This window comes from Alexandromys fortis, unplaced genomic scaffold (assembly GCF_014885135.2).
Source record: "Alexandromys fortis isolate MF-2015 unplaced genomic scaffold, M_Fortis_MF-2015_v1.1 scaffold_63, whole genome shotgun sequence".
Lineage (NCBI taxonomy): Eukaryota > Metazoa > Chordata > Mammalia > Rodentia > Cricetidae > Alexandromys > Alexandromys fortis.
Genome location: NW_026067953.1, coordinates 9,759,785 through 9,774,347, shown reverse-complemented (window position 1 = coordinate 9,774,347; position 14,563 = coordinate 9,759,785). Strand labels below are relative to the sequence as shown.

The window sequence follows — 14,563 nt, the reverse complement described above, 5'->3', positions numbered from 1 at the left end:
AAGACTTGTGAAAAAGAATTTTGGAGATTTGTAATATATTATCAGCAATTAAAATTAGATAGCAACTTAACTTTTTATTATCAACTTAAGTCACTATCCTGTACTTGCCAGATGGGCTTTCTGTGTGTATATAGATTGCCTAGTGATGATGTAACTAGAGAAACATAATCCTGTACTCGCTGACTTTTGGTTAGAGCATTGCTGGAAATAGGTAGGTCTGAAACATTATTTACCACCTTCTAGAGGCAGTAGGACCTGGGAGAATGGAGCCAATAAATGAGGACTGTTTTCATGTGATAGCAAACTTTATTCAGAGCATCAGACAGTTTATACTCTGAGAGTTAAGAATAGTCACACGAGTAAGGTGTTCACAAGGTCAGGCCACAGGTAGCAAAACATGTTCTTTCCCATAGAGGCATCTAAACAAATAGCAATAGCCAGTTGTAATGAATAATCTAAAATGAACTCATTCCTAGCCTGTGTACCTGGGAGAGGCATGAAAGCACATCCAAGAACAACACATATTATGGAGCAACAGAGATTACAGAGATTAGAAGACTCTTGTTTACTTGGAGTTTTCTCACAGGGTCTCAGAAGTCGTTCATACAGCTTTGTTCATGAACTGTGTTCCTACCACCCATGTTGCTATGCATGGTTTTTGCATCTTACTGGGTGGCATATATAATGTGACTAAAAATCCAGTGAAGGATGAGGTAACCTTAGGAGACAGATATGCTGGGAGGTAGAAAAACTTGCGGTACTGTAGGTTTGTCATAGTGTTCATTTAGTAGGCTCACAGGCAGATTTTATTAGGGAAATTTGTTGTGCTGTGCCAAGAGCTTTCCCTTGTATCTAACTGGATTGCATAACAAACTTGCTTCTTTTTTACAGTTGTATTAGAATGTAATACGGATTTTAACAGGCAGATATTTCAGTCGTGTACTGTTTTCTTGTCTTTTAACAGATTTATGAAGGATTTTATTCTGATATTAAATATAATGTAGCTAATTTGTTAAATAGTTAATTTCTTAACCTTTTTTTTAATGAGTTGCTCTTCTAAAATACTGTCTCTGATTGCTTTTAGGTTACCTAGGGTATGCATAAATACAGACTTGGAAACTCTGAAAGAACTTAGAGTCAGCATTTCGAGGTAACTATATATCTATTAATGTAGTGTTAAGGTCGTCCTAGTCTGATTTATTAACAGCTAGCTAGCAAAAAAAAAGTGTACAAAATGAGGGTTTACCTGCATGATGGTAGTGTAGATGGTATAAGCTAGCGAGCTCAAGCCCAGTGTCATAACTAAGATCAGTGTTTGTTGATTGTGTTAAGGTTTTCATATCAATTCCTCATGCTTCCTTTGTTTTTGAATCATAATGATCATTTAGGAAAGGCATATCCAGATTTAAATTTCTTCCCAACCCTAGCATTGTCAATTCTTGTCTTGAATTGTCTTATATATAAACCAATTTGATAAAAAGTGGATAGAACAGGTTTAACCGTCCTTAGAGCTTGTTTTTAATTTCACTTGTTAAATTGGAGTTGGATTTCATGCACACACTAAAGACTTACTAGAGCTATTTTGATTTCTCAGCCAAGTACCTCTTCTGATGATCTTTATTTGTTTTTTGTAAATGGGAACCTAGGAAGTAAATGCATCATTTTTTTTGTTTCTTTGTAATATGTAAAGCGTAATCTTTAATGTTTGAGTCACATATATTTTGAAATCTTTCCTGGAGTTTGGCGGTAGTTTTTCTCTCAGTAGGTCAGGCTTGCCTTTGTTACCACTCACTCTATTCTTTGCTTTAGAAGAAGTTTTGACATAAGATATCCCAAATGTCTTTTGTTTAAAAGTTGATACAAACTAATGGCGTGTTATTCAGCTCCTCATCTGAGTGGGACTCTGGTGTGTGCCCTCCATTTACAGGAATCTTATTCTTGACTGTTTCTACCTTTGTTTTAGAGCAGAAGCTTGGGCATGCTGTGGTTTTCCAATAAACTCTCACAATGTCAGAATGCAGTTCAGACAGCAGCAACACAGAGGTCGCAGACATTAAAACGGTAAAGCTGGGTTGTTGTCTGTGGAAAGAGGACAAGGGCTTATTTTTGTGTTTTATTACGTTGTTCTTTATGTTCGTTTGGCTTTTGTTCTTGTGGTGTTGGGTATTGAATCAAAGCCTTGCTTTGTATTAGGTAAGTGCCCTGCCCCGCATTATACCCCAGTCTCACTAAATACTGTTAAGTGTATAACCTACCAGAGCTGGCATACAGCTTTCCAGTGTCACATGGGTAGATTATTTGACAAAAAATTTAAAACCTGTAATTGAAAATAGTTACTTGTAGTTAATCTTTTGGTTCTTCCAAAGAAGTTAATGTGATTCATCCATGAGACTCGAACTCTTATATACCATCAGATAGATACTCAGCCTTTCACTTACGGCTAAGTTTTTTAAAAACTCGACTAAAACATGCTAAAGAAAGTAAAAATTGGCAAAATTATAGGTTATTATATGATTAAGTTACCTATTGATGTTTTAATCTTGGGTTTGCTTTCCTTAAATAGAAAGTGTTTTACTGTGGCCAGCCACTGTACATAAAATGAATAAAAATTAATTTAAATATTATGACCTTATGGAAAACATAATTGGAAGGGTTCAATTTCAATCTTCCATCTCCTTGTAAAATCCTATCTTCCACCATCAGGGATGGTAGCAGTTTATTTCCAAACCAATAAAAATACATTGATTTGCCCATGATTGTGTCCTTTACATTGTTGTGTGGCCATTCATGAATCTCTGGCTCATTTCTATACACATACATACACACATATGAAACATGAGAACAGCAGATTTAATATATACAGAAAAATGGAACCCATACCTTGTTCTAAGGGAGCCAATGTTCCAGGAAGAACAGAGTGAGGGAGAGGCTGTGTCTGTGCGTGTATGTAAAATGGTTGTGTTCTAAAAATCAGAGAAAAAAGCTACTTGTGCCACTCAGCTGACTTGGTTTTCTACAGAGTTGCTTAGTTTGTTCATTGTGTCCCAGCTGTGGTTTAGGACAGTGGGACAGAAAGATACATACAGCTCCTGCACTCAAAGTCAGTCTGATCAATTATTTTAAAGCAATAGTAGAGATTTCAAAGCTAAGAATAAAAAGTACCTTAAAGTTTTAGAAGAATACTTCAGTTTATGGCTATTAGCAGTTTCAAGAAGATTTACTGATTGCAGAAAGTTTAAACCATATTCATAAGGATAAATAAGGAGAGAATGGCTAACCTTTAGAAGTCATGGAAGCGTCTAGATGGAGGTCATCCTGGTCTCTCACTGAGTTGTGCTGGACTCTGAATGTTGTACTGTATGAAGATCTTAGCTTGTGATCTGGCCACACAGGCCTGGGACCTGAGGTTTCTAGTCTGATGGCTTTCTTTTTGGTTCGTTCCTGACTTTCCTTTTTTCTTCTCTCCCACCTTTATTTCTATTCTTTTCTCTTTTTCTTTCTTTCTAGATCTTTTATAGTAGAAGCAGTAATGGTGATTTACACTATCATTAGTTCAGAGTTGCATAAAATTCAACTCAACGTTAACTTGAATAGTAAGGGAATTTATTGGCTTATGTTTTTGGCAGAGATGTTTTTATGTTGGGCTTTGAGGTTGATTGATTGAGCTGCTCATTGATGCTACCAGGGACCAAGTTTCTTTGTTGTTGCTATTGGAAGTACATCTTTTTATGGCTGTCAGATGATTTCAGCAGCACACAGGGCTAGCGTTTCTTGTACCATGTTTGAGGGGAAGAGTTGCTTTTCAGTCACTGACTGAAAGGCCCAAACCTTTTGTCATTGGATTAGCATGAACCAGTTCCTAGCCCAAAGAGAGGTATGTGCCATGGGCTGAGGGCTAGGTGACTGGCAGAAAAAAGAAAGTCTGAAACCCAGCCTTGACAACTTTGATGAGCAGATGTTTAAGAATAAACAGTGCTAGGCAGTCTCTTATTTGGGAAAAAAGTACAACGTGGCTAGTGAGTGATAGTCCCAGAATTACCTGTTGTCTCTAACAGAAACAAAGTGCTTACTTGTATTATATTACAATATAATTCTTCAAAAAGGACCCAGCACTATCCCTTGTGAAGTCAGATCTCTGAATGATAACTTTAACTTGAATGTTTGCTGCACCATTGTTCACAACAATCACAGTACTAAAACTGTGCTTGCGTCTGTTAGCAGATGAGAGCACACATTCACACCCATACACAACCCCCCTCCCCAAAGACACTAGGAATATTACGCAGAAAATAAAGAACTGCTGTTGCGAGAATTGGGATAGGATAACAAATACATGTTTTACCCATTTAGTTACTTGTTTTGTTAGTTTGTCTGTATCTGTATGGCTTCTGCTTAGTGACTGTTTGAGACTAATTTCCAGACATGATGCTTTGTCCACAAGTGCTTTAGTGAGTCCTTCCTAAGATTATGGCTGTCCTCTGACATACATGTAGTCAAGTTACCACCTTCAGGGTCTTTTAACACTGTTGTTTTCTGTAGTGTAAAAGACCTCTTCATTAATATTTTTATGTAATTCCTTTATTAATGTGATTAACATTAAAACTTATTCTTAAATGCAGATGTCTGTTTGGTATGTTTATTGTAGTATATTCACAGGAGCTAAAATGTGGAAGCAGCCTAAGTGTCTGTCAACAAGATTGGATACACAGACAGACAGACAGACGTCCCCCCACCCCCAGAATAATAATTGATCATGATAAAGAAGGAAATGTTGACAGTTGTGATAACCTAACTATACAGAGAGACCATTACACTAAGTGCAACAAATCAGGCTTAGAAAGACAAATTCTTGAGGCCCTCTTACGTGGGTCTAGTAAACAGTTCTCTGACAAGGTGAGAGCATAGGTGATGAGTGTAAAGGGTGGGAGAACTGAGGAAATGCTGATTGAAGGGCATTAACATTGCAGTCACGGGGAGTAAGTTCTAGAGCTGTAATAGCCAGTGGGCTACAGTTGGTAATACTGTATGCATTGTATAGTTGAACCTGCTCAGTGTGGTTTCTTAGTGTTCTCACCACACCAGGACACAGGCGCTGTGAATGTGTGGACTAGCTGACTGTGACAGTCAGTTCACTGTGTGTGTTGTCACATTCCTTTAGTATAGCCGGTTTCGTCGTGAAAAGCTGTCAGATCTTCCCTAGGTCAGTTAATATGTTTTGTTGTCTGTCTCTTTCAGTAGTCTTTGCTGTGGCGTATTTTCATAGTTTCTTTTGTATTTTATGATACTGAGTTTTGAAGAATAGTTTCCTTCTTCTTTAAAAAGTGGGAGCACACTTACTTGCTTTGTGGATCATTTTTCTAGATTGTTATTAAAGTTGTTTATCTGAGAAATGTTCTAGACGGGGGAGCTGCTGGTCTCATGTGCAAAGTATTTGGAAGTGAAAAAAGACTGTTGACTGTTTCCTTGTTGCTGTCTTTTCTCCTTCCTCTTAGATTCCTATTCCCTATGACTTAGTTTTGTTGAAACTTTCCACAGTGCCTTGATGTGCTGAGTGAAAAAGTGTGGGGCCAGGCTTAAGGGCAAGGTTCCTAGATCAGCTGTGATTGGGAAGCAGCTATCATGGAGTGGTAGCAGGCCCAGGAAAGTGCTGCCTTAGTTGGTAGGCCTTCAGGGTGGCCTCTTGATCTTTAGAAGCTAGGTGAACTTGACTTCCATGCGAGGTTCTTGAGTCCTGTGTGCTGTGGAATTGGGAACTATGTGTGTCACATGGGGTGCAGGGAATGGATGTTAGACTTTGATTCCAGTAGAAAGTGAGTTATCTCCCATGAGGAATATGGTTTCTTTGATCCAATAATGATGATGGTGGTGGTGATGTGTGTGTGCCGAGTGGTGGTGGTGGTGTGTGTGGGGGAGTGGTAATTGCCTGATAGTTTCTCCAAAAATACTCTCTCACCCCTTTCATGTGTCCTTCCTTTGAAAAGCATATTAAGAATAGTAAGAATGATAATGTTTGTTGGTGTGTGGACAAGCTGTCTTTCCAAGATCCTCAGTGCCTGTGCTGCTTCCTTACAACAGTACCTTGAATAGGCTGTGTACTGAATTATGCCATCTTGATTTCTGAAACATGAGTGCAGTGTTGTAGCTCATGAAAGAGACTGGGAAGTAAAATGTTTGGTTTTCAGAAAACTAAAGAGCTGGATTCTTTTCTGGTGTCAGAGTAATAGTGAACACTACTGCAATTAGTAGAGTAGGGGTAAGAGCATAAGAGGGGTAAATGTTCCAAGTGTAGGATCAGTAAATTCTGCTCATCGAGGGGAGCTAGTGATAGGCTTTCCCCTGGAGTCTTGTCATCCTTGACTTCTGTTTTGGTTGAAACTTTTAGAAAGATTGGCCTGGGGATGGTTAGCCCAGTGGGTATAGTGCTTGCAGTGGGAACATGAGGAGCTGGTTCTTTTGATCCCAAGCACCTGTGTAAAAAGCCAGGTACCATGATTATCTGTAATCTGAACTGGTAGTAGGATGGGTTGTGTGTATGTGGTAGTTACAGGTAGAGATGGACAGATCCTGAGGTATTGGTGACCAGCCAGTTATTAGGATCCTGCAGTCTATGCCAACTAGTTTGAGATTTCTGTCCCTTCATTCCAGTGCTCCAGTGACAAACCAAAATAGAACTCCACCAAAGTCCAACTTGGGGGAAACCTGTGAGTTTATTGTGTTTATTTACAGAGCATCGGTGAGAGGTCACTTAGAGGAGGAGAGTGGGTGACCGCAAAGCAGACACACCACTGGAAATTCCCACCCCAGTATGGATGGTAGCTTCTTATAGCTATATAGATGGGGTCTCCTCTTCTGTTAATTTTTCACTCTAGACCTCCTGAGACCATGAGACCATGCATAATTAGAGCAGGATTCTATACAGATGGCAGGAGGTGTAGGGGCGTGCAGCTGGAAGTATCCACTGACCCTCCTCACCTGCTCCTTCTATGAGGGAAGGCCAGCACTCAGTAAGATCTGCTTTGGGGAAATCACAAGTAGTCACAGCTGTTCTGGTGAGAATGGTGGCCATTATGCTCAGATGACAGTGCTTTATAACACCAGTGTAGCTGATGGTGAGTTCCCGTTTCAGCAAGAGTCCCTGTCTCAAAAAAATGAGTGTGCTGGAGGATGACATCCACTGTTGGCCTGTGGCTGCTACAGTTGCACACACTGGTACACACATAAACACATATGATTTTTAAAAGATCACCTTTTATTTTGCTGGCTTACATAGTGAAAATTACTTCTGGGAAAGAGTATATGGAAATGGGAGAGTGCTTAGATGACAAGGAAGAGAATGTCATGCGTTTAATGTATCAGGGGTATGTATAATTTTAAATATAAATGTCTGAGGATAGTTTTAGCTATGCAGGTGTAGATCGACAGTTAAGCACAACACCCCTTTTAAGAAAACAATGTAACCAGGTCAGGTATTTGCATCTTTAGTGCCTGCCTGTAGGTTGACTCATTATTTTGTCAACATAATGTTAGAGAACTTACAAAGAGATGTTTTTATATGTTTGTACTTCACAATATAATGTGTATATTTACATGCTTATGTGCATGTATATGTTTAACAAGGCATCATATGGTACATGTTGTCTTTTAAGGGTTTATTCTGGGCTTTGCTCTTTGCCAATAAATAGCGATAGAGTTTTTAATACCTTTAGATAGCTAAAGTTACTATGGTTTTCTACTAGTTTAAAGGCTAGTTCTTATTTTCTAGTAATGTAGCAGTACAAATTGATGTGTTTATATTTGTGCAGTTGCCTGGTTTATTCTTTAGATAAACTTCTAGGTATAGGATTGCTAGGTTGTGTATAGACTGCTTGACTTTTAAAACCATCCTCTTAGATCTCAAGAGAGACCAAACCAACCACAGGAAGAACTGGAAAGACTCTCAGGAGTGGTAGTCTGATGTCTCTCTTGTTCCTGTGCTTTCTTTTGTTTTAACCCTGCATGGTTGTGTAATGGTATTCTTTTTCCCTTTTATAGTAAGCTGTGCTAGAACAAAATGCAATGAAAGAAACACTGGATGAATGAAAAGCCCTGCTTTGCAGCCCCTCAGCATGGCAGGCCTGCAGCTCATGACCCCTGCTTCCTCACCAATGGGTCCTTTCTTTGGACTGCCATGGCAACAAGAAGCAATTCATGATAACATTTATACTCCAAGAAAATACCAGGTACTAATGAAATGACTAATACTAGAGCATTTTTCACTAAAGTAGAATAAATTAGTACAGAGTTCACACAACTTATAAAACTCATTTACCCTTTCAAGCCTCCCTCTTCTGATTAATTTTCTTGTTTAAAACATTTTTATTCTTAATTGTTCTTTTCTGTTCTAACATCTGCTGGGTAATTGATTTGTTGTGTTGGTTCTGTTTGCGAGTCCTTCCCCATTCCCCCCAATTCACACTGTTCCTTCATATCCATTTGGATGTATCAGTCCTAATGAGCTGGATAGGAATGGAGATTGTTTTGAAAGTGTTCAGCCCTGAGCTGTAGAAACATACCTAGTGTAGGTTTGGTTATATGTGTTGTTCTAGAAAACTAACATGTGCAGAAATAATTCTTAAATGTAATTGTTAGTGCCATATTAATGTATGTTTATAGCAGCACAGCAGTGTCTTCCCTGTAATTCTTGAGTAAATATGAAGACATTGTTTTCTTTTTGTAAAGTTGTCTGCAGATTTAGATTTTAGAAAACAGAAATTTCTCATTTAAAACAAAAGCCAATTCTTAAATGTGGTGCCTAGTTAAGAAGTGTATGATCTTTTCCCATGTTTCAGGTTGAGCTGCTGGAAGCGGCTCTGGACCATAACACCATTGTCTGCTTGAATACCGGCTCAGGGAAGACGTTCATCGCGGTCCTGCTCACCAAAGAGCTGGCCCATCAGATCAGGGGCGACCTCAACCCACATGCAAAAAGGACCGTGTTCCTCGTCAACTCTGGTAATCAAACATCTTTTACCAAATGTGAGAACAAAATTGGATGAGACTTCATATTTTAACAGACTATCTCTGTGGGTATTAAGTTAAATTTTTGAAAGAGAGTTTGACAAGTAATGAGCTTACTGAAGTCCTGCTAGCCAAAATACCATTTTATTTCTCTGTAGAATTTCCCTGATTTTTCAGACTCTGCAACTCTCTTAATGAGACTTGCTCTGGGGAGATAGCTGGCTAAGTTGTGAAAACTGCTTTCATTCTTGGTATCTTCATAAAGCAGGTTGCTGCAGCACTTTTAGAAACTTGGATCTTCTTTAAAGCTGCTGAGAAAAACTAAGTGTCTGATGTTCATATATGTGGGAATATCAAAGTGAAAGCACAACCTGTGAACCCAAAATGACCTCCCTTTTTGTTTTTTTTAAAGATAATCTCAGCTCTCTTGCCCTTTACCCTTGTGTGTCCTGCACACCTGTCCCTTATCGTGTCCCCCTCCCCCCCATTAAAGTGCACCCACGTGGGAAAAAAAAATAAAGATAATCTCAGCATAATTGTGTGATTTGAACAATACTTCTTGGTGAGTTGATCTGGTTTCATTGAAGCTAGCAGGAGGGATGGATGTAGAGTTGGTGCCCTTCAGCCTGAAAAGAACTTAGGTCTTAGGATGAAGGAAATCAACTGTAAAGGGGGTATGAGGATGTCTGCAGGAAGAGACAGGGCCCATCCTCTGATTTTAGAGGGTGATCTTGGAACCATGATTTTTATATTAGCCATTTAAAAAATTGGTGGCTAAGTATAACTTGATAATTTTGTAACTGTTCAGAAAACCAGTTGGGCACATTGTTCATTTTTACATGTTATCTTTGTGACCAGCAAACCAGGTTGCTCAACAAGTCTCAGCTGTCAGAACCCACTCAGATCTCAAGGTTGGGGAGTATTCAAACCTAGAAGTCAATGCATCTTGGACAAAAGAGAGATGGAGCCAAGAGTTTACTAAGCACCAGGTGAGACCTGCAGGGCGTTTCACGGGATAGATCCTACCAGTTCTTGATTTGATTAGCATTAACCTTCACTATCTGAGGTAGTTTGAAAACGACACTTTCCCAGTACCTTTGTGTTCTCTTACTGTAAGGTTCATCTGAAGCCAGTATGAACAATAAATGATTGAGTGCGTGTCATTCAGAGGGTAGAAAAGAGACAGCTGCCGTTATTTACTTGCTTGAAAAACACAAATACCTGTGACCTAGTTTGAACTTGAAGAAAATGTACTTTTGAGTTACTTTTGAAACTGGAAGTTGCTTGGTTGAGACCTCTGCCTTTGTGTTTCCATGTAGCTAGCATATGCTAAGGGCTTCTTATGTGTGGTGCTAGGAGGTGCACACTTTTGAGGACTGCTTTGTAATATTCAACAGCCTACTAATCACTAGTATGCCTCACATTGAAATGAAGCCAATTATAAAGGCCTGTCCACAGAACAATGGGCTGTACAAAGAATATATAATCTTTCAGAAAGCCCTGTCAGCTCAGTGTAGTTCTTTTGTGATTTGACTAGGTTGCAGGTCTTGTCTTTTAATTATGGTTGGGGAAGCCTGATGTCGATTTAGTAATTTACCATAAGGATGTGGTCTCCCTTTCTAAGGAATTTTCCTCATAATCTTTTCCCATATTTTCATTGTATACATCTTGGTTCCAGTGTTTGTATGTATGTTCTATATATGTAAAATTTTTTTGCTTTAATTTTGACCCATGAATTTCATAATCTTTTCACTTCCATATACTGACTTTGTGGTCTCTGGTAGAGGGATAACCAGGCAAGTTAATGGCATTTGTGTACTGATGTCAGTTTTATTTTAGGTTCTCATTATGACTTGCTATGTCGCCTTGAATGTTTTGAAGAATGGTTACTTGTCACTGTCAGACATTAACCTTCTGGTGTTTGATGAGTGCCATCTTGCAATTCTAGACCACCCCTATCGAGAAATTATGAAGGTACGTTTTTAGATTTTATCAACTTCAACAGTTCATGATCAAATTATTGAGTTTACTAAGCTATCGAGCATTACAGTTTTAAATTTTTAAGATTTTTATTTTATATGTATATGAGTTTGCCTGCATTTATGTCTGTGTACCACATTTGTGTATGGTATGCTCAGAGGCCAGAAGAGGCTGTTGGGTATTTTTGAAACTGGAATTACACATGGTTGTGAGCCAATGTATGAGTGCTGGGAATTGAACCTGGGTCCTCTGAAAGAGCAATCAGTGCTCTTAATTGCTGAGCCATTTCTCCAGCCCTATATACTGTTTTAAAAAAAAAAAAATCAAAGAACAGTGGTATTAGTTGCCAGTATTGGGAACTTGATTCTAGTATACAGATGAATAAATCTTAAAACTAATTTCATTAATCTATAATCTGTAATGTTTTTAACATTGTAATATTAATTGATTTTTTAGAGTATCTAAATATGCCCTTTTGAAAAATAAATCTTTAAACAAACAAACAAAAATGCAATAATTTATAGTATTATGCTGCTGTTTCCACAGAAGTGGATTTTAGTAACTGCCAGTGTTCCTGTGTTTGGATGTGGCGTGTCTCTTGCTGTCCTCTTAGATGAGGAAGTCCTTACTTTCTGTATCTTTTATTATGCCAGCTCTGTGAAAGTTGTCCATCATGCCCTCGAATTTTGGGACTAACAGCTTCAATTTTAAATGGAAAATGTGATCCAGAGGAATTAGAAGAAAAGATTCAGAAACTGGAGAAGATTCTTAAGAGTAATGCCGAGACTGCGACTGACCTTGTGGTCTTAGACAGGTTTGTTTGTGCTTCTCAGTGGCTTGGCTTTCAGTGCAGTTAGTTACCAGCAACCACAAGTGTCCGTCTACCCTTGTTTCTCCAGAGAGCCCCAGATGGGCTGCTGCCACCTTCAGTGATGGTGTTGTGTGGGGTGAGTGTGCTGGCTAGTTTTATGTCAGCTTGACACAGCTATACTTACCTGAGAGAAGGGAACCTCAACTGAAAAAAATGTCTCCAGAAATAAGATTGAGCTGTAAATAGACAAGCCTGTAAGGCATTTTCTTAGTGATCGATGGGGGAGGGTCCAACTCGTTGTGGGAGGTGCCACCCTGAGTGCTAGTAGTCCTGGGCTGTATAAAACAGCCGACTGAACAAGCCAGAGGGTCAGGCGAGTAAGCAGCACCTTTCTGTGGCCTCTGCATTAGCTCCTGCCTCCAGATTCCTGTCCTGACTTCCTTCGACAATGAATTGTGATACAGACATGTAAGCAAAATAAACCCTTCCCCGAGTTGCTTTTGGTCTGATGTTTCCTCACAGCAGTAGTCACCCAGACTAAGTCAGTCAGCCCTTCCTGTTCCCTGGTGTAAACACTGGGGACATTTACCTTCAGTGGAAAGGACACCATCAGTGTGTGCCTTGGTATTCTAGACCTAGACATCTCTCAGGGCACGTTGAAGGATTCTTAGAGAATTCAGCAGTATACTTTAAAATATTTGAGAGTACCCTATTGTTTTGAAGATTTTTTTTTTTTTTTGCAAGTTTCTGACAAAGATGCTGTTTGTGCTTTGTAAGTTGTCTTGGTTGAAGAGTAAACAGTTTTGAGCTTCTGTAACTTAATCAACATGGAAGCAGACACAAGCACACAGCTTGATCCTTATGTTTACCTCTGTAGAAAGGAGCTGTAGCAGTTAGTGAAAACTGCCATTTTGGCAGAATCTAGAATTACCTGGGAGACAAGTCTCTGGCAGATTGTCTTAATTGAGTTAATCAAGGTGGGATGACTCAGCCTAAAAGCATGTGGCACCATCCCCTGGGGCTAGGGTCCTGGAATGAATAAAAAGGGGAAAGTGAGCTGAAACTAGGCACCCAGTGTTTCTTGACTGTGGATATGATGGAACAGCTGCTTTGCTTCAGTTTCTTCCTGTTCTGACTTTCCTGTCATTTTAAACAGTATCCCTAAACTGTACCCCTTCCCCACTTAAGTTCCTTTTGTCAGGGTGCTTTCTAACAGCAGCAGCAAAGACTCAGACAGAAGCCTTATATAAGTTAGTAGGGAAACGGCTTACTGTGAGCAGGAATAAACAGTGAGTATGGATGTGTGTTTGTAAGTAAATACAACATTCAGTTCACATCAGAATAGTCTAATGTTCTTACTGGTAAACTGCTAGTGAATCTTCTGGCCCTTGGAATAGGCTATTACTTCCCTCAGCCAAGCAGCTGTGATGTCCACACACACCATGTGTGTTTGTAGGTTGTCATGATTTGTGAAAGACACACAGTGGATTCAGAGAATGACATCAGAAATGAATGAAAGTGGGCAGTTTACCTTACAAAGATACGTTAATATTGACAGAGTCAGTGGAATGACTCAGCAGATAAAAACCTGCCTGAGTTAAATACATGGGTTCTATCCCTTCCAAGCTCCTGTCCCTTCTGCAAAATGGGTGACATGGCACTGTTCCTCACCGTCACTGTCATGAAGATGGAAGGAAAGAACTGACCTCCTACTCTGCATTGTAGTTCTCACATGCCTGCCACCATCATACAGACACAACATATAAATTAATAAATAAACACTTTACAGTTGAGATTTGCAGGTGTTAAAAAGGATTTCACGTAGGGGACTGGAGGGATGGATCAGCAGTTAAAGAGTGATTGCTGCCCTTCCAGAGAACTCGAGTTGGTTCCCACTGTCCACGTCAGACACAGCCTTGAACATCTGCACTTGTGTATATACCCATTTATAGACACACACATCTTATAATAAAAAATAACTAAATATAAAAAATTTTAGATTATATGTTAAGCTCTACATTTAATGACAAAACATTCCCTGTGCCTTCTGGTCAGCTCTGTTGCTGAAAAATAATTATTGAATATTTTGAACATTTTTGGTTTTTGTTCTGCCTAAGTGGGCTAAAGATTGCAGTCAACTTACAAAACAAAATCAATTCTGTGACATCAATGAAATCTATTCTCATAGTTCTTTGAGCCTTAGCTTTACAATGATGGCTTGCATCTAACTCAGTGAAAAGCCAAGTGCCACTAGGAAGGCATGCTATGAGTCTGTCTTTTTACTTAAGTAGAAACATAAGCTCAAACTAGATAGAGGAGGTAAATGAATCAGAATGTTGTACTGAATTTTTAAAGGATGATGCAAAGGTCGTTTGGGGAAAAGGCAAGGGACTTTTTTTTACCGGAAAGAGCCTTCGAAGGACTGTGGTTGGTTCTGTTTCAGTGGGATTACCTAATATTGCTGACACTCATTTCTTTTTCCAGCCTTCCTGCATTTGGATTAAGACAGAGTAGAGTTCCCACCATACTTGAGATGTAGTAAACATCCAATCTGCATTCTTTTCTTTCCTGTTTCCTTTAGGAAAACCTCTTGTAAATAATATATATATTTTATATTTAAAAAAGCCTGCTTATTTTCTGTGGGGAAATTCAGAAATATGAAAAAAATAATAATTAAGATAAGTACCTAAAATTTTACCATACTGCTAACATTTAGAATATTTTCTTAGTATCTTTTTTCCTTGTTTTTTTTTTTTTTTTTTTTTTTTTTTTTTT

The 14,563-nt window shown here is 38.9% G+C and overlaps 1 protein-coding gene across 3 annotated transcripts in view; it reads left to right on the top strand.

Moving 5' to 3' along the window:
- The window catches only part of Dicer1 (dicer 1, ribonuclease III), a 70,458-nt gene that overhangs the window by 16,322 nt on the left and 39,573 nt on the right, over positions 1-14,563 (top strand). For 2 of the 3 annotated variants that reach the window (XM_050151494.1, XM_050151496.1), the window contains exons 2-8: positions 1,085-1,150; positions 1,964-2,061; positions 8,032-8,219; positions 8,829-8,991; positions 9,856-9,986; positions 10,837-10,971; positions 11,631-11,791. In XM_050151494.1, the coding sequence (XP_050007451.1) occupies positions 8,076-8,219; positions 8,829-8,991; positions 9,856-9,986; positions 10,837-10,971; positions 11,631-11,791 (734 nt within the window). In that variant the 5' untranslated portion in view covers positions 1,085-1,150; positions 1,964-2,061; positions 8,032-8,075. The remainder of the gene's footprint in view (positions 1-1,084; positions 1,151-1,963; positions 2,062-8,031; positions 8,220-8,828; positions 8,992-9,855; positions 9,987-10,836; positions 10,972-11,630; positions 11,792-14,563) is intronic. The other variant, XM_050151495.1, reaches the window with a different exon arrangement.